Below are 21,373 nucleotides of genomic sequence, written 5' to 3' on the forward strand. Positions count from 1 at the left end.
AGGGGGGCCGCCAAATATTTGTGTGATAGGATCACGTTTTTTACATTAATCACTTGAACCCTAGCATCCCTATTCTTAGTGGAACATTAGCCAAAAAATAGCCGATCTACAAGCTCACAACGCCTCACGCTGGGGGCGTTGTGAGCTTGTAGATTGGCTATTTTTTGGCACAGAGGTTTGGTGTGGATGGAAAAGAAGAGCAGACTAGTAGGTATTGACAGTTCAATTGGTTGAATAGATTAATCCAACAGATGATAGTGCTGTCAAACAAGTCCAAGCTGTATAAGAAATCCATGAACATTTTAAATCTGCAACACATTTCTTTACGTTATGCTTCATCTTTCTCTCAGCTAAGGACTTGGCCTGAAAATGTTGAAGACCCCTGATATAGGGTATAAAAATGATTGGAGGTTAAGGCTCTGCTTCTTCATGAAGTAAATTAGTCACCATAATCTCCCAAACACAATTGTACTGCATCACCCATCTATCTAATCTGTCAGGAACTATATTCTGTACATCATCCTAACAGGCGCCCTTTCAGTTGTCAATGTCATACAGTACAACTCAAACTTGTCTCCGATATGGAAACCGTCCACAGAAGAACCTAGTTTCCATCAGTATATATATCTCTATCAAACATGCTATGCCTGATCAAATTACTATTGAAGATTAAACAAGTTGCCTTTCTTTTCAGAGAACACAAATCTGCCTGTGCTGAGGGAATTAACTCAACTGGCCTTCACCAAAATCCTCTCTGAATGTCATGAGAAAGGTGTGATACTAGCGTGTGTTCCGCCATGTTAAGTCTAATTAATGGGGTTCTGAGTGTCCCGGAGATCTAAAATAACTTTGATTGTATGACCTTCAAGGGTTATAGGCCAAAATGTGAATTGGCCTCTTATAGTGCCACCATGAGCCTGATTAAAAAATATAGGGTAGCATCGGCGCATCACAGCAATTGGACGCTTCATTCATGATTTGTGGCATTTTGTGCAAAACGAGCCACATGCAAACTGTGGAAGCCAATCGTTGCCAATCAGGATGGAATATGAAAATGGCAACAGTGCAAAGTAAGCGGTGCTCACTACGGATGGTATCAAACACGACACACGTGCATATCTCCTCCTTGCATGGGCCGTTCTGTCTGTGACATCAGCTGTGGTGATGTCGATCTCTGCATACTTTCTACGACGTTAGTCTTGTGTGACGTTGGTCTCGTGCTCATACAGATACTCATACGGACACTCATACATACATAGGGACCTACACACAGAACCAGACGTAGGAGCGGTTATCGATGCTCAAAAATCTGAATACGTCTTGATCACATGACTATAGGGATAATGTGTACCGATTTGCATGAGGTTTGGTCAAAATCTGTGGGAGTAATATCAAATGCACAAAAAATGGTCTACTGGCGGCGCTATAACAGATAAAAGGACGGACATGAGCGAAAAAAGTCTCCGCGGAGACTTGGCGGAGACAATGAACCTTAGGGATTTAAAGCAGTTTTCTGGTGGTGCTGCCAGTTACTACAGTGACCATTATGCTCCTTGTGGGTCTCACAATATCATGAGTTCAGGTTCCTATGACGTCTCAACATGTGTCTTACTATTTCTCTCTACTGTCCAATCCATTTCTACATTCCAGAAACCTCCGTCTGTGTTTATGGTATGCATGTGTCATACGACTGTGTATAAATGAGCCCTCGGCCAGAGCACTTACGCAAGAGTTTTTACTATGCAGGTACATGATTTATGTTCCAGGTTGATAGAACATGTCACCGTGCACATACCGTGTGCCCATACGTCATACTGTACTTCTGTGATTGCAGCTGAAGTTTTTTTTGTTCTTTGCAGACGACAGCCAAGAGAATTATTGTCACTTAGGAGTACGCTCATGATAAAAGATTATTCCAGATGCCAAGACATCAATGCGAAAAGTCAACTACTTACAGCGAATTAGCTGATTAGCTATGGCTTTCATCAGGCCGTCCTTGACATGTTCTGTACGGCCAAAAGCATGACCGGACAATGAGCTTGTCTGAGACGGACCGTCTGAATGGAAAGGAACACATGAGCTTCACTTTGCCTTTCAAGAGAGAATAAAGCAGGGGGAAGGAGGTCTGATTTTATGACCTTGGAAGGAAGCCACTAGTTGCAATGCCTCGTGTGCGTCTTCTCGGATAGAAGCAGAGGGGAGAGAGAGAAGGAGGGCGAAGGAGAAGAGAAAAGACAGAAGGAAAGTAAGTGAGAGGAGAGAGAGAGAGAGGGAGGGAGAGAGAGGTGTGTGTAGGGTTACCAACCGTCCCGTAAAATACGGGATCGTCCCTTTTTTGGAAACTAAAAGAAGTGTCCCGTATTGAACTGAAACGGGACGCTCTTTGTCCCGTATTTTAAGGTTGGGGGATAAATATGAATGAAGGGATGATTTAATTGAGAAATGACAGCGATTCTGCCTGTCAGAGAGCTTCCACTTCCACTCTGCTCTCCTCTGAGACGACAAGTGCTGCATCCCATTGCTGTGAGAGGCGCTGCGCTGTTTGTAAGCAGCTGATTGGCTTATTAACACAGTGTTGCTAAGACACAGTCTCCGCCCCCTACACACTCCCTTCCCAAGCATGGGCTGTAGGTTCACTCCACAAGTTGCCTGCGAGAGACGATACGAGTGCGTGCGAGCGACCATACGACAGTGCTCGGCTCAGAACATTGTTTAATGTCTTAAAAAAAAACGTGTGCCAGAAGATTGTGTACAAACATATTAGACATGAATCTATGATAGGTGATAGGCTAAACAAAAAGGTGAAAAAGCAGGCAAGCAACAGAAAATAAGCCATGGATATTGGTATTCCTGGGAACACTACAGTTATCTTGTCTGCCAACTAAAGCGACCCCAGACAGGCTGGTATGTGAAATAAGCATGCGTTGATTTTGTTTTTAAAACCTAATGGTTATTGCTGTATGCCAATATGATTAAACTAGTGTTGGGTAACCAGAGAGTGGGCACATTAGGACCAGGTAGACCTAGGCGATATGTTTTGGAAAATTGAGAGAAATACAATATAGGACTACACTACATGATTTTAAGGTAATAGGTTAGCTGGCCCAAAGACACCCGAATTAATATTGTGAAAGGAAAAATATGATTTAATAGAGGAAAATACCCGTTTTAGCCAATTTATAACCAAAAATATCCGATTTTTCGCCCCAAAGACACCCAAATTAATATTGTGAAAGGAAAAATATGATTTAATATAGGAAAATACTCGTTTTAGCCAACTTTATAACCGAAGATATCCGATTTTTCGGCGCCGCCTTTGGCGGCGCATGTCTCCTTAGAAAGTGTCCCGTATTTGAAACTCTGGGAGTTGGCAACCCTAGGTGTGTGTGCGTGTTGGGGGGGGGGGGGGGGACTTGGGGCATTCAGGATTTCTTTAAGTTCGCTGAAACACAGACAGGCTTATTGTGCTGGTTTGAACACACAGTGCACTCACTGACCCTTTGCTATAAAGGGTCTAGAGTGGAATCAGCCCTTGGCTATATCTGTTGCCTTTCTAAATGGGCCTTGTCCTGCGGTGCAAGTTGGGGCTCTTTAATGCAAGATGAGCATAACTTTCCACACGGCGTTGGCACACAGCGGGGGGAAATCCAATCAAGCTTTGAATATTTCACGAAATTGAATAACATTTATGGGTGATGAACGTCCCGTTTGTGTGAATGGATTCACTGTCTACAGAGCAGGGGCGTGGGGCATTGCAGAGGTGTCAGACATCCATCTCACAAACCTCTGTTTTAGACTAGGCTATTAACCACATGCCCACGTCTGAGCATGTCATAAATGGGCGAACATTGTGTAAAAAGAAAAATCCTAATTTGTTGTACATCATAATATATTATATAGGGTTTAGGTGGTTAACATACTGTAAGTGATGAGAAGAAGGATGGAAGTACGCACACTGCAATGATGCTCCCAGGATATAACATCAGACCCATGTTGCGTTGTCCTCATTTAAGTTATATATCCGGGGCGCTTCACTGCAGTGTGCAGACTTCCCTTCTTCTTTTCATCGTACATATTGTTATCCAGCACCTGTACAAATGTATTTTTTGGTGCATGCTTTGCCTTGGACAACAACATTAGTAATGAACCACCTTTTCTTTTGCATCAAGACACATGTCTATGTTGTATGTGACATAAGTTAAGTAATAGCTTGTGGTGTGCCAATATGGACATCAAGGTCTGACAAACACTATTAGTAAATGTTAATGCACGCTGTAGTAGTTAGCCTTCTGACATTTGCACTGCTGAACCAAGTGAACAGATGTGTGACCTGCACCCATCACGAACACAAACCGCTTTGTGCATTGTATGTCCACATCGAGCTGTCTTGTTCTGGAGGCCATTTCACTTTTACTTTATAATGCATTTAAAAAATAAATGATCAGCATTGCGTTTGTAATATAAGTGACAATGCATTTTCCAATTAGGGATTAATGATTGATAAATCCAGACCAACCAAACAATATGATAATTAAAGATGATGCAATGATATTGTAATCCCAGACTGAGAAACAATTGTGTCTGTGTACGTTTCCCTCTGTGTAACTATGAGCATATCTTTGTGCATTCCTCTGATTGGTCTAAACACTGGGCGGAGAAGCAAAGTGCATCAAACCAAGACAATCTAACATACCCATTACGGCTGTCATTCAAACCATGTTACTATTTGTCAAGTCGTGAAAATGAAAGTGAAATAGTGGTACATACTGAAAAAGAAAAAAAAAAAAAAAAAAATTAAATGATTGCCGCTCCGTGGATTCGTCTATAAAAACAGACAGACAGCGTTTTGCAGATAACAAATCAGGAAGGAAGCGGAGACGGCATAACTTCAGTATTCCTGTTCTGTCTCCAGTCTCCACCTCATTGGCTTTCTGCGGTGTACTTGGGTCAGACTGATACATTTAGAAAGTGGAGTCGGTGGGGGTTGGAGGGGGGGGTGTTGCAGAGAACAGAGAGATGAGAACAGAAAGTTTTGTCCAAAAAGGAGAGTAGACGCGGCGCTGGACCGAAACCAAGTCGTTCCCAGACAAATGGATTGCCTGGCTATTCTGTTCCCCGTGTTACATGGAGTGTTGGCCGCCCCTCGGCACCACATGGTTTGGGAGCAGAGGACTTTTATTATTGAGCCGAATGCACCTGGGTAATCAAATTGGGAGAGACAAAACAAGCTGTAATTCAATAAGGGAGGCCCCGGCAGCACCACGTCCCACACAGGGGCCTGGGAGAGAGAGAGAGAGAGAGAGAGAGAGAGGGGAGTGGGGGACAAGCAGGGGCGTCACACCAAATTCTGGGCCCTGGGTACAAGGATTAACTGCGGGCCCCCCATGAATGTTAACTATTGAAAAATAGCAGATATACAAGCTCACAGCGCGGCACCGAGTGCCGCGCTGCGAGCTTGTAGATCTGCTATTTTTGAAAAGTCGTGAAAATGCGTGCCAAGAAACCTATGTTTGCTCAAACTTTTTCATGTGAAGGACCCCCCATCTCAAAATATTTAGTTTCAGGGACCCCCCAGAAGCAAAGTTTGAGTTACAAATGTTCACTTAAAAAATACATATATTCAAAGATTTGCGCACATTTTCACGACTTTTCAAAAATAGCAGATCTACGAGCTCGCAGCGCGGCACTCGGTGCCGCGCTGTGAGCTTGTATATCTGCTATTTTTCAATAGCTAAAGTTACTAGGGCCCCTCCACCTTGGGCCCTGGTAACTCAGTCCCACTTTCCTACCCCTTGTGACGCCCCTGGGGACAAGTGCAGGTCAATCTGCCTCACCTGGAAGACTGGGTACGAGGGCTCCACTGTGAGGGCTGTGTGGAGGATAGGGATGGGACCATATGAACATTTCATATCACTGATTATTGTGACCAAAGAAATCGCGATTTACGATATTATCGCGATGATCAAAATCCATTATCCTGGGGCAGAACATTTGCCAAAAAATAGCCGATCTACAAGCTCACAGCGCGTCGCAAACGCGACGCGTTGTGAGCTTGTAGATCGGCTATTTTTTGGAGGACGATATCACGATACATTAAAGGAGCTATAGTCAACTTTTTCATTGTAGGTGTACATCCTAGTCTACAGACTAGGATGTAAACAAAGTACGGGCCCTGTAAATGTAAACAAAGGGCCAAAATGATTATTTTATCATTATTTTACGCTTTTTGTGGTCATTTTTTAATTGAAACACATATATGAAGCTTATTTTTTTATAAAATATTTTCGAAACATTATTTTTATTTTAGCATCCGTTTTTCAAGAAAAAGTTGACTATAGCTCCTTTAAATCTCCACGATACGATTATCATGAGTGTTTTTTTATCACGATAAACGATAATATGGTGTATCGTCCCATCCCTGGTGGAGGAGCTCTAATTCTACACTGGAAGCATTCTCTACTGCCTGTATCTCTGTGCTTATACCAGCTATACTGTAGTAGGGATAGTGGTTGCTCTGTGCAGTGCATGCTGTGAGTGTTTGACAGCGAGTTCAATAATATAAGCAGCATATTGCTTGTGTACTTTATGTGCTGTGTGTGTATAAATATAAAAATCGCAATGCGGTGTGTTATGAGCTTATATAATGTGGTATTTTTTTTTAAAGTTTGTGTTTAAATTCCCCCAAAATCTTTCTCACAGGGCCTGCTATATTGCCATAAGTAAAAAGCAAGTGCTAGCCTGCAAACACGCACTGGGCTTCATCTGCTTTACACAATGCATTAACTATACCCTATTAAGAATTAATACATTGCCTATAGGGGGCACCCGGGGCAGTCCCTAATTACATCACATATTGTATTTCCATGGTTACAATCTATATTACAAAAATCCATATAGTATGTCTAATCTAAGTCGCTAAGTCTTTTTCTAGTAGTGACAAAATCCAATTAAAGCCAAGAAAGTCCAGATAAGAAAAAAAACTGCAATACTGTAAATCCACCTGCTTTCATTAGCACTCCATTGCTGCTGGAGTGGAGTGCACTTTGTTTTAAGTGTATTCACACGTACAGTGCGTGTTGAGTATACGCACATTCACAGCCTCTTTATTAATTAATCACTTGTACTGTCAACTGTTGTTGACCGGAGTTGTTGACCCCAAGGGGTCTATACTAAGACCCCTCCTTTTCTCTAACCAAATCTCTTCTCTGAAAGTAGCCGATTATTAAGCGGAGTAGCTGACAACTTGTCTCAATAATGGAACTTGTAGCGCTTTTTTTCTTTCTTAGAGTTTGATATATTTGGCCTCAACCGGAAGTGAATTTGGTTCTGATGTAGGTAAATATAATCTTTCCTACTGAAAAATGTATGAATGACAAAACATGTTTAAATTTAGCTTATATTTCATAAATAAAGCAAGTAAAGGGCAAAGACTAGGCTCATCTAACCAAAATGGGTGATTAGCCCATTAAAACTGGGAAAGCATCATTGTCATTTCAGAGTTTAGCAGTGGCAGTCATCTGCTATCTTTGAACATTTTTGATTGAAAGTGTTTGAAAATCGAGTTTAGAAGGCATTTGTATGATCAGCCTCAGGTTTTAATGGGCCTGTAAATGAAACTAGATATTACTGATGATTCACAATCATCCCCCCCCCCCCCCCCCCCCCCCGCCGCTTCAGGGTCAGTGACTGAACAGACGCAGGCTGACCACCTCAGAGTCTATTCCCACTCTACTGTGATATGTGACAATCTGAGGCCTGGACCAACCAGAAGGCCATTACCTCATGTTTCTGGAGCTCATCCTCTCTGCCGCCACGCTGACAGCACCGCTGCACTTGGCCCGGGCATCAGTCGCAACACAAACGCCTGCCACTGTGGGGCATCCTGATGGCTAACCGCAAATATAACATCTACATGTTCTTGGTTTGAATGTGGTTTTTGCTTTTACACATGAAATGGAGGGAGTGTGGAAAATTGGAAAGAGTACAAGGCAAATTCTGGAGTGTTAAATTAACACACTTTCTGCGCCATAAAATGTAAATAAAGTCACAGGGAAGGAGCGCTTAAATGTTTTAATCCAACCTCACACACAGTGTGAATTCAGACTTTGCGCTGGGACCTGAGCTCATTAAAAGATAAAAGGTCTGGTCATATGGTTCTACAAGGAGGCCAGTGATGTACTCAAGTGAATGGATAAGAAAATGTGATGTTATTTTCTTCCTTCACTCTATGCGACAGGGCAGTATTCAATTACAGCTCTACATATAGGCAGCTTGGAACGAGGTGACACTCTATTTTGGCTGCTTATTGTTAGTCTAAAGGTGCTTGCACACTGCGTGCTTTGGCCATCTTTTATACGTTCATTTCATGTCACACCGCAACGGGGGAAAAGGGAAAAATGTGATCATCCCCCCAGTCACACAGTGAATTGAGTCTTATATGTCACAATGTGAGACGAGAATACAACCTATGTCAGTTGAAAAGGTTTACACCTCAATAAAAGAATAAAACAATAAATAAGATTTAGAAAGCAAGTGAAATTTGGACTCAGACTTTACTTGGCCAGACTTGGTTGGTAATTCTCAGAAGGGAGATTTTTCACAAAACTGTTTGCAACAAGACTAGACAGTGATGTATTCCCAGTAATTTAACACGTGTAAAATAGCTGCAGTAATCTTTTCTGTAAAACTAGTTTCTGTCAACACAAACATTGACCTTACTGTACCTTCATTTCTACGTGCCGGTAGTCTCATATTGATTATAATCGTGGCACAGTCGCAGCACAGCCACATTTTTCGGACAATGCCAAGAATCCAGATGGCTGTCCTTGACCTTGTCACGCTCAACGACCAAAGATGCTTACAACGAACCTCGTGTATGCTTAAATGTGGAAATATGGTCAAACTTAACCCATTTAGGCCTAACCTATAGTTAGGCCTAAATCAAAAATTAGCCTACAAAAACAAATATGCTGCTACATACTGTACATGTACTGTAAGCCCCTCCCATACACTAAAATGTGTACACGGTCTGAATGGGTTAAACCCATTTAGGCCTAGAATTATTGACTGCTTTAGCTATTGAAAAATAGCAGATATACAAGCTCACAGCGCGGCCCCGAGTGCCGCGCTGCGAGCTTGTAGATCTGCTATTTTTTGAAAAAGTCGTGAAAATCTTTGAATTATGTATTTTTAAAGAGAACGTTTGGAACTAGAATTTTGCTTCTGGGTGGTCCCTGGAACTAGATATTTTGAGATGGGGGTCCGTGGCCAAATAAATATCATTTTGGGGGTCCTTCACATGAAAAGGTTCGAGAATCACTGACATAGTAGTCTCTCAAGAACAGACTAACTGAGCTCCAGTTAAGTGAAAAGGACCTTTTATTTGACGATGCCTGGCCAGATTGCTGACATAGAAACATAGGTTTTTCAAAAAACCTTAGAAGGATTCAAAAGACACTTATAGAATCGGGTCAAAATTCAAATTTTCACGATTTTTCAAAAATAGCAGATCTACAAGCTCGCAGCCGCGCTGTGACAGCATGTGATGGACAAAAAGAGAGATGAAAATGACCACAGTTGGAGGAAAGCCACAGGATGATTTTCTCTCATTTTTTACAGAAGAGTGAGGCACTCCTTTTAATTGATCATAGGTGCCATTTATTTAATTACGTCCGGATCAGTGCCAGAGATCCTCTGGCACTAACAACCTGGGGGACACAATGGATCTTTTGGCTGAACCGGCAGGCCAGCACTACGGCATGTCTTTGACTGACTGACTGATTGACTGACTGACTGACAGACTGAGCCATGGAGTGGCCAAGTAACAGCGTTGGTCGGTCGGTTGTCCTAACAACAGACTAGCCAATCGCAGGGCAATCGTTCCTCCTTAGTTTTAACAATAGTTCTTCTATGCTTATTCTAGTATAATTTTGTTATCTCTGCTGTCTGGGTTCTGTTGCTTTCACCCTTCAGCTGCCTAGAATGCTAGTGATCTCTAAATATGAAAACATAAATGCAAGGAACTGGACATTATTTTCACTTGCTTTAATTTAGTACAGGTAACATATCGTTGTTGTCGGGTGGAAACCTTGTATGTCCATAACCGTTTTATTTTTTATATGATTTGGAATAGTGAAATAGCAGATCTACAAGCACACAAGGCCTCGCACCACGAGGTGTGCTTGTAGAGCGGCTGTTTTCACTAGCTTCGTGCAACAGTCGTGTATGATAAGCAGGGCTTTACTTTAAGAAGAAACGTACACATTTTAAACTTGGGGACACAAGGTTTCTGCCCGACAGTGACGATTATATTTCTTAGGAAAAAGGTGTGGGGAAATGAAATCCTTTGCGACCAATCACTGCTGATGCTAAATCCAAACACAGTCGAGGTCCACGGTATTTTTCCTAATCAGATGATAAGATCAGTAAAACCCTGATGTTTTATCAATCAGCTGTTCGACAGCACACTGCAGGATGACGTCCTGGCACGTTAAGAGAGTGCGTGTGAATGCAGTCCAACTCAAACATACATTTTTTTCCCCTGCCTATCTCTCTGGGACTGTGTGCATTTGCATTTGTGAGCGAAATGTGTGTGTGTGCGTGCACGTGTTTTTGTGTGGCGGACAGGACATCCCACAGGTATTATTTGGGGCCTGGCAGGTTAATAACCCATCGAGGAAAGGCTGCCCAGGCTTCAGCCTGTGTGAATGATGTCTGTCACATCTGACCAGGCTAGGCTACAGCTGAAGATAAGCGGGTGTACCCAGCAGCCCATCGATGGACGGATGGACGAATGGATGGAAGGATTTAGGGAGGAGGAGAAGGGAGATAGCCAGGTAATAGGATGGACACGGGGGCATTCACTCCATTGAGCCAGCTCTGCCACACCACAACATCAGATTAACTCATCTTTGAGCTTCCTGCTTGCTGTGTTGTGGTTGTGTGTGGGTGGGTGGATGGACGGATGTGGGTGCTTGTGTGTGTGTGTGTGTGTGTGTGTGTGTGTGTGTGTGTGTGTGTGTGTGTGTGTGTGTGTTTGTGTGTGTGTGTGTGTGTGTGTGTGTGAGTGAGAGCAAGTGCGTTTGTGTATGCGTGTGGTGACAGCAGCCATATTCAGTGTGAAAAATGGGCTTGTCTGCACTGAGAAGCATTGGGTATTAAATGGTCCCTCAGCTGAACACTGCGAAGAGGCTGCTGCAGCTCCCACAGGGCAGGGTGGTCACTTCTTTGTGTGTGTGTGTGTGTGTGTGTGTGTGTGTGTGTGTGTGTGTGTGTGTGTGTGTGTGTGTGTGTTGTGTGTGAAGCCTATATACTAAAAGCAGAAGTTGTGCATGTACATACAGTATGTATACCTGCATTTATTCACACACAAATGAGTTTGTGTGTACTGTAGGTATGTTTATTTGGATTTGTGCATGTGTATGTGTGTGTGTGTGTGTGTGTGTGTGTGTGTACACGTGCGTGCGTGCGTGTGTGTGTGTTTGTTTTTCTATTTATCTATGCAAGTTTGTTGCCATCTGTGTGTGTGTGTGTGTGTGTGTGTGTGTGTGTGTGTGTGTGTGTGTGTGTGTGTGTGTGTGTGTGTGTGTGGTGTTTACCTTGCCGTGTTGACCAAGCCTCTCATAGCAGATAACCACGTCCTCCCACAGTTCCAGTTTCTCATACATGAGCAGAGCTGAGTCCGTACAGCCCAGGTCTGTCAGCAGGCTGGCCAGCTGTTTCTACAATCGCACCAGATAAGAGGAGAAGAGAAACAAAAAACAAAACTGTAACTTTCCCCCTCATGCTCCAAATAATTCCTGGCGATTGGTCCTTCTAACTGGGCCAAAGTATCGCGTCATACACTTCACATCACATATACATGCAGAAATGATTGGAAACTTGTGCAATTAGCTGGCTTAAGTTAGATAAACAAGTAAGTGTTTGACTGTATCTATCTCCAGTCCACCACAGACTCCCAAGTCATATATCATTTCCAACTTCAGGCAAGTGAAGGTGTATGAGCCTTTTGCATCAAGATTTACATTCTCCATGTACTTTCGGAAAGGCTGAAATACTTCAGGTTTTCAAGTGCTCACGCTTATCGTCGATTTATGTAATTGTAGCTCCACTGGCAGTAGTTCTCTGATGGCGATGTCGGTTGGTTGGCCAGTACAACGCCTTCGTCCAAAGCTTAATAAAGGATCTCTACTGGCTGGATTGCCATAGAATTTTCTGTACACCTTCATGCTCCGTTAAAGCATTGGTTCTCAAAGCCGTCCTTGAGGGAGTTCCAGGGGGTCCCTTGCTAAATGACAGTTAGAAACCAAATGGACCCTTATTGGGTATGTAACTCTGAGAGTGTACAAATGGAACCCAACACTCTTAAGAGTTAATAACGTTGATTTTACAATATAAATTGGAGTCTCCAGAGATATAAATGGAGGTCCGTAGCCTAATGCATGTCAAACTGGGGGTCCCTGAAATCAAAATGGTTGAAAATCACACTAGAGCTGTAAAAATCTCCTCTTATATGAGGGTCACTGGCATTCATTTTCAAATGGGCGTCCGCGGGCTAATAAGTGCCAATTTGGGGGTCCTCAACACTGCCCTAAAGCATGGTGACTCCATGGCCTGTCCTCTAGCACCACCCATGAGCCAAAATGTCCACTTTCACACTTTCATCACAAGATATCTCAAGACTGCGCTCACGGTGGCATTTCTTATTCTTTGCACACATGATACTAACGTTCTAAATATGCGTTGTACCTGCTACTACATAATATATCCTATATTAATCTGAGCCCTATGCACATATATGTGTCCCAGCGCGGCTGACGGCTAGTCATTGCATTTTTTCTCATTTTCATTTTTTCATTTCATTTGAAAGCTGGGGATCATAGCTACAAAATGATATATTGGTTGTGGAGATTGACCCAACAGTTTTGAAGATATGGCTTATAGAATGATGCCATGCTGAAATACTACTTTTGAGATATTCAAGTTCTAAATAAATGTCTAAGCTGCAAATGACCTGACGATCTCTCACATTAATTAAAAAAAGTCTTATTTACATGCTCTGGCGTTTAAGTGAAATGTAGCCTAGATATTTTGAGATGCATTTGTGGCTTTTTTCATTTTAGAAAAAAAAAAAAAAAAAGAAATCATATTAGCAGTAGTGAAAAACCCTGCCTTCCGAAATGACTGCCCCTCAGATATGGTCATATGCATATGTTATGTGATTGCACATTTTATTTGTTCACGTAATGTTTCTCTGTCCTCTGGTTTAGTGTCTACACTTCCTGCAGGTTGGCTGTTGGCTCGTCCATGGCTACACACTCAATTGTATAGCTCTGGATGCTCAGCTGTCCCTCATGCACTCATTAGGGCTTTAGCCTATCAAGAGGAGCTGTTTCCAGTTTTCACTCTCTCTCTCTCCAGCACCCCGGCAGACAACTCCAGCCTTTTGTTCCCTTAGCTCCTATTTTTTTCCAGTGCAGTTATAATGGGCCTGGTGGTAGTAAGCACTACTGGTTAGTTTAGTTTCTTTATTTAGTTTTGGTAGTATATGGGGGTCTTGTGTGACGGCGGCCTCATAGTGTTTGGCTCACCAGACTCTCCTCTCTTTTGCTTTTGGCCAGCCCATCGTTTTCTTTTAGGATTTTAGCTAGGTCTCAGTTTTGGTTCTATCCACAGGTATGTTTAGTACTCTGTTTTGTTATGTGCAAAAAACTAAAAACTCGGGGGAGCGTGGTGCCTGCCACGGAGTCATTGGATATGCGGCTGTCCAGAATCACTGATTCCGACCGATATGTCTATCCATATACAGTATACAGTAGGCACATATGGATATCCAGTTGTCCAGAACCGCCGACCAACCGATAAGCCCATATATGGGCATGCCATATACGCCGTAGGTGTGAGGCCTGTGTAGCGGCCGTAAACTCTAGTATGTACATATAATCTTTTTTGACACGTACACACTCTCCTAGACGGCCCCTCAGAGACACGCCATAAAAAAAGAAAACAGAGAGCGAGAGATACAACAGCAGGCAGTGAGAGACAGAGGGAAAGGTGCAGAAAGGTAACAGTGCAAAGTGTGAGTGAGATTCGAGAGAGAATATCAAGGTTAGGCAACCTACTCTATACTATGCAGAAGAAGTGGAAAAAACTGATCAGTTGACCTTGTTTCCCTGCTCGCTCCAACGAGGAGGACAAATTCGGGTTGGCGCAGGGGGCAGGAAAGATACAGGTTCAGAGACACAGACTGATTCAAGGCTAAATCAAGCTAACTCACATAAACACAGCTATTGTGTGACACTTTGCACCGTCCAAACCTCTGGACTACAGCTGGCCACTAAACCAAGTAAATCCCCACTGTCCAATAGCACTGGCATGCTGCTGGCGGCAGGCAAGCGGTGGCTGCTGCCAAGCCAAGGCCCCAGGCGACTAGATCTCTACAATAAACTCTGAGATGGTGATAGCCAGGCACTCTACTGCCCAAATACTAATTCATACAGGTACATGGCATGCAAATGCAATGCACGCGAACACACAGTACATTGGAAACCGTGGCTCTGTTACTGACTGTCACTATCTCTTCCACACTCTACCCCTTTTCCCAAACACTAACATAACACTGTATGTAGACTATGCACACAGCTACCTGGCTAACTGCAATATGCTAATGACACCTTCAAACTCTTGGTATAATCAAGCTCCTTTTCAGCCCCAGGTCACTATGACACAGAATCTCTCTATGTCTCTGCCTATCTCTCTGTCTCGACAGGAGGTATGTTCCAGACTTGCAAATAAGTTGTACGGAGCTGCTCATCAGCAATCTGATTGCAGCTCCCGAGGTGAAGTGGTTGCAATCATTGCAGCCACTTTCGTAAACATTTATTTTGAGATGGGAGACACATGGATGAGTGAAGGGAATAAAGGACAGACTGGCGGTCAATTCAGACCACCAGTGTTCAACGCTAGTCCTCCTTAGCCCGTTTTAATGTTTAATCTATGCACCGATCGTCTCCACGCTTTTGCTCAGCATTGCAACGCTCAACAAATGTGCCCTTTCATGACTTTTCCTTAACATACAAGCCAAGTCTTGTTTTTTTTTCTACCATTTGAGACGTTTGGAAATATGAAATAAATATTTTTGAGTGTTTCCTGAGCAATCTGATTACATTTCTAAATCTCAAAAAAGCTCAAAATGGCCTGTTCAGTCATGCGTGTGGAGGCCTTCCTTCAGCCAGTGTCAATTGTCTAATGTAATCCTGGCCTCCACACTCCCTCTGCCAACCTGGGGAGAGCAACGGACTGACCTCATTCATTCTTCATTCAGTGCATGAGGAGTCCAAACAGCTTCTTTTCACCTGGCAGGGGGGAGTTTTCCCGGTTGGACGTAGCGTGTGGAAGGAACAGGTTATAAACTAGGTGAATCATTTTGGAGGTGCATGGTACTGGTGGTTCTGAACGGAACAGTTGACAACAGAATGACGTAAAAAAAAAAAAAAGATATTATTTCCGCACCCGACCGGATCAGAAACCAGAAAATGGTATTGATCCCAGGCTACCCTTGTCTTATGTGTGTTTCATGAGGCCTTAACCTAAAGTGGAAATGAAAAACATTAAGCATGCATTATGTGCATTAATTGCTGAGTGCACATACAGTAAGGTGTGTGCATTCCGTAGTGTAATATGCATCCATACTGTATAAGTATAGTCATACACATGTATTTATTTCAGGCATTTCATTTCAGATACTGTAGCCTTCATTCATTCATCCACATCTGTCTTGTGCAACCAACCTTATATAAAAATCCTGAAATGCCATCACTGAGTCATCTCTGAGTCCTGTATGCTCTCTGACCAGAGCCCCATGGTACTTAAGCTGGGCTCAGACTACAAGATAACCGGGGTGATTCAGGGTCAGAAACATCCCTCCAGAGTACCATGGGACGTGCGGTACCCCAGCCTCGATCGGGAGCGAATCTCTGCATAATTATCCTCCAGTGTGTATGGTTCAAACGATCCAATCTTAAGCCTCCGGACTTGGTTCACAGGACGGTCGGCACCGACCCGAAAATGTTCAAACATGTTTGATATTTATCTGGACCGCAACTGGCCGAGGGGAACAGCACAGCGCGAGTCACTCCGACCGATAGAAAGACAGTCTATAAGGAGACAGACGTGACATGAATGAGCAGACTTTTGGCACCAAGAACGCAAACACTGTCTATAGACTCAGAACAGAGTTGATTTTGATGGCAAATTTTGATTTAGTTTATTTATTCTTTTGAATTAAATTAAATTTGTTTTAGCGTTAGTCTAAGTTTAATCGATTAAATATCATTTGATTTTAGTCGACTGTATTTTGGTGGGCCTTGATGTAATGACGTAATGCCAGATTTTACACTTGGTTGCATGCTGGAAATAGCCTATCTACAACAAGCTCACAACGCGTGTTTACTTTCTTTTTGCTTGAATTATAACCTGTTTTTAAATATAACGTTATTTTGTTGTTTATTTTAGCAATGTCTGCAGAGCATTTCAAATCAAAATTTCACTGCACATACTTGCATGAGTGAGCGACAAATAAAACCCGTTGAATTTGGCTTCGAGCTCAGCCAACAATGCCATCGTGCCTGAAGCTGTTTGATAAGCTTCACACACATGCGAGTCAGACATGGGCGGCTGGATAATGGACTAACTGTATGACACGAGACACATGGTCAACATTGACCACATGCTCTCCAAGCGCAATATTATAAGCATTTTCACACCCATGGGGGGTTAATACCATGTTCCTAGTGCATGGCAGCCGTAGGAAGTCGTCTAAAGATGTGATTTGAGTGCTTTTGCGGGCACCCAGGTGGTGCATGTGTTTTGTTGCGTGTATCCTGGGGATAAGTTATATTGTGTTCACTCGTATTTCATTTTGACCAAACTAAAATGAAATCAGGGACAAGTACCTGCACGGGAGAGTGTTTTCTGCAGGCGATTCAGTCCGAGTGTATCAAAGGGTGCGTTCGGAAATGCGCACCGGGTGTGTGCTCAGTGTAGTGAGTGCCTAAACCTAACCCTAATCCTAACCCTAACCTCAGTAAAACTATGCCTAACCCTAACCCTAACCTTAACCTCAGTAAAACTAGGCCTAAACCTAACCCTAACCACACCCGGTGCGCATTTCCGAACGCACCCTTTGATACACTCGGACTGAATCACCTGCAGAAAACACTCTCCCGTACCTGCACACCTGTTTGAAGAAACACCATGTTTGTGGGTATGAAGCCAGCAGGGGGAGGGCATCTCTGTCTCTGCACTAGCGCCTCCTACAGGTTGGTAGGGCACCACTTAGATTTCCAGGGCACCACTATGGTTAAATGGAAGAACTACCCTTGTGCAAAACCCCCAGGAAGCTATGGCACACTTTTATAAAGCTCCGATTCAAAGTGTTGCCATCTTTTCCCATCAATGCGGTTGCTAGGGTGTTTGTAGGTTGTTGCTAATATTAAGTGGGCGCGAAGGTGTATTGTGTGTAAGTCCAGGGTGACCTCTACACATCCACCAATCAAGCACAAATTTCACACTCAAGTAAAGTCCACCCTAGTGGTCAACAAAAAACAAGGCATGTGGATTCACCTTTGTTTATTTTTAGACCACCCTACTTGGATGGGAATACGCCTGCTTTAGATTCTCCTCTTCACTCTATCGCTCTGCGATCATTTTACTCTGAGGGTCACAGTCGCAATTTTTATTGATTTACTGGAGGCATAATTTTTTATTGACCCTACTTTTCATTGACTGAATTCATAGCTGTTCTTTATATGTTTTTTAGTGTATTGTTTGACTGACGACTAAAACTCATGCAATAGGTTTCTCTCAAGGAACATGTCATTTTTTGACAAGGTTTATAAACCAATTTTGAGTAATATACGTTTATTATCAAATTGCATACAATAATAGGTGTTAAGGGGACACACTGTACATGACGTACACGTATGCACCGGTCATGTTGCAAATTCACCAAAAAGCAAACAGGTAAAATTCCACTGGCTACTATGGCTATACATTTTTGAGCCTTGAAACCAAGCGCCAACCAAGTGTGGTTCACCTGGCTTACCACTGAGTCGTAGTGTGAGACATGTCTTCCCGTGCACATGCACGTGTAAAGCCCACACAACCTGCCCTGGTGATTGACAAATCCCATCCCCTGCCCGGGGAATGATGGAGCCAATAAACACCAATTTATTCCTCTGCCTGCTAACCTACTGTATGTCATCTGACATGGCTTAAACCATTTAGAACGGGCCCACATTTTGTGTATCATTATTTTATGCTTTAACTATTGAAAAATAGCAGATATACAAGCTCACAGCGCGGCACCGAGTGCCGCGCTGCGAGCTTGTAGATCTGCTATTTTTGAAAAATCGTGAACATTTGAATTTTGACCCGATTCTATAAGTGTCTTTTGAATCCTTCTAAGGTTTTTTTGAAAAACCTATGTTTCTGTGTCAACAATCTGGCTAGCCATCGTCAAAGAAAAGGTCCTTTTCACTAACTGGAGCTCAGTTAACGTCAACGCAGGGAACGCTCCCGTTTTAATCAATGAAGGGTGCTCCACTGCCGACGTCAACGTCCGCGTTGGACGCTCAAATTCGCCCCGGTTCATTTTTTGACGGCGTCCGACGCCGGCACGACGCCGTCATTTTGGTGTAGCCCTAGCCTTAGTCTGTTCTTGAGAGACTACTATGTCAGTGGTTCTCAAACCTTTTCATGTGAAGGACCCCCAAAATGATATGTATTTGGTCACGGACCCCCATCTCAAAATATCTAGTTCCAGGGACCCCCCAGAAGCAAAATTTGAGTTACAAACGTTCGCTTTGAAAAGATATATATTCAAAGATCTGCACACATTTTCATGACTTTTTCCAAAATAGCAGATCTACAAGCTCGCAGCGCGGCACTCGGTGCCGCGCTGTGAGCTTGTATATCTGCTATTTTTCACTGGTTAAAGCAGTCAAAATGGGTTAACATTGGCAGGCAGGAGATAACGGCAACAGCCAAATGTCTACAGAAGATGACAGCACACATGGAGCACCGTATTGTAGTATAGGAGTTTGCCCTAACTCCAATTACCAGAGAAGCCTTCAGATTGTGGCCCGTGAGTAACCTTGAATAACAGGAGGAGGAGGATTGCATTAGGGCTGCAATGCGGACAAAATCAAATGTACAAACCCTAATATTTCTTTATAAACCGATATTGTGATAATAATATCTTACCGTGACTATAATATCTATTTTCTTAATTTCTTTTAAAGAAATAGATAAATAAAATAAGTCTTAAGTTATTAAAAACAGGAAAAGACAACAATTATGGCATATAACGATACTACGATATTGCAAGTCTCAAAAATCACAATATCTATATAATATCTGCGTATACAGTATATTTCCCGGCCCAGGTTGCATATAGCAATACATGCATTAATTAACCACTTTAATTAACTACTTATACAGTATATACTTTGTTGTACAAAGAATAGCGAAAATAGCTGACGTACTTGACTCCCGTTTTCACTATTTCTGAAATTGTGACATTATTTAAAACGTTTTAAATTATGTGTTGAAAATCTTTAATGATTAAAAAAAACAAAACACTCATAATGCTATGCCCAAAACAGGGATGCCAAGTGGTTAGTTAATGTGCTAGAGAAGGACAATTTTCTATGAGTCACAGCCACTGTTTAAATGTACATACAGAGGGATAAAAAAAAAAGAAATACAATTTGAAATTAATGGAGCTATTCATCACAGGAAAGAAAATATCTAAAGAATATCAAACAAAACTAACCCCTCGTACACAACACACACACAACACACACACACACACACACACACACACACACACACACACACACACACACACACACACACACACACACACACACACACACACACACACACACACACACACAGCTCTTTTGCCCTTGTTGCATTCAGGGCACGCATCTCTCTAGTGTGGAGAAAATGCATCACTGCAGCCCCTTCTTCCCCTCTTGCCTTGCTCGCACGTTCAATTCCCCGGGCAGCAATAGAGGGCCTTCAATTCCAGCTTTATTGCTGTTCTCAGTTATTACATGCCGCCTGGGCGATGTCTCCTCCCCGACCGATCCCTCCGTTTCTCTCCTCCTCCTTCAATCTCTGACACTACGTGCCTAAATCTCTCTCCCGCCTCTGGTTGTAGATAGTGCTACGTCCCTTAACTGTCCTCTCTACCCAAGCCCAGTGTCTGTCCTTACAGACGTATAGCTTATCTCTGCATTCATGCTCATGAATCTGTGACTGCCAAATTACACTGTGCTGTGCCTTCGATTGACTACAATTTGTTTTCTTTTAATGGGGGAGTGAAACCCAGTGGAATTAATCAAGTAAAAAGAAATGTTGCAACATCAGTACATTTTAGAGCTCTTTGTGATCCCATTTCTATTGAATTTCCGGAACATCTTCTTTGGCAGTTTCATTGAGACTTATTGGTCTAACTAGAGCAATTCTTGTGATCTTGCATATACGATCTGATTAAAATAATGACATATATATTTGAAGCTAACAATGCATACTGTACTTTGTTACACAACATCATTTCACGAGGAAAATAACTGATTTGCAAGCCGACAATGCGATAAATCGTGATCCGTCCCTTATAAATTGTGTGCTAGCATGGAGGCTGCCCATGGAAGAGGTAAAGCTGTAAAGGTTCTAAAGGATATTTAGTGTCCTGGATACTGTGTGCTAGCATGGCAGCATGGGCATGGCAGACAAACTCACTGAACCCTCCATTAGGAATGCAGATTATACCTGCGGGAGCGTTGGTTGCAGGATACGACAACAACGTGGGCGCAATACGCAAGACGGCGTTCATTCAATGCATTTCTTAACTCTTACTGTGCCAATCCCGAACTAGTTCGGCTTTATTTGTCCTTATCAGGGTGCCGATCCCGAACTAGTTCGGCTTGAAAAAAATAATAAAAATGTATACATTTTTTTTTTTTCGAGCCGGGCCGCCGGCCGTCATCTGTTTACACGGCCCGCGAGAGCGTCGCGCCGCCGATATTACCATCCACTCCAATCCAGGATCTTTAGAGCTCATTTTCTCTGTTCCATGCATATCCATGAGGTGTGCAAGGTTTAATCATGGCTAAATCGCCGAAAATAGGGCTTCTAAAATGCTTGGTAGCCAATAGCTAACTTCAAGCTAACTTCATCCTGTTCCTGTACATGCACAAAGGAAAGTGTTCAGGCGAGTCATGGCTGCGCACCGCTTGTGCATATACCAGCGCTTGTCTATGTAGGATTCTATGGCCATTGGGCGCCCTCTAGTGGTGAAAAGGTG

At 42.9% G+C, this 21,373-nt stretch overlaps 1 protein-coding gene across 1 annotated transcript in view; it reads right to left on the reverse strand.

Annotated features, from left to right (window-relative positions):
- ttc27 (tetratricopeptide repeat domain 27) overlaps positions 1 to 21,373 on the reverse strand; it is a 205,266-nt gene that overhangs the window by 56,987 nt on the left and 126,906 nt on the right. Inside the window, exon 12 of the mRNA XM_080740212.1 lies at positions 11,598 to 11,720. Within this exon, the coding sequence (XP_080596338.1) occupies positions 11,598 to 11,720 (123 nt within the window). The remainder of the gene's footprint in view (positions 1 to 11,597; positions 11,721 to 21,373) is intronic.

Source organism: Nannobrachium achirus, assembly GCF_963921795.1.
Source record: "Nannobrachium achirus genome assembly, chromosome: 13".
In the NCBI taxonomy this organism is placed as follows: Eukaryota; Metazoa; Chordata; class Actinopteri; order Myctophiformes; family Myctophidae; genus Nannobrachium; species Nannobrachium achirus.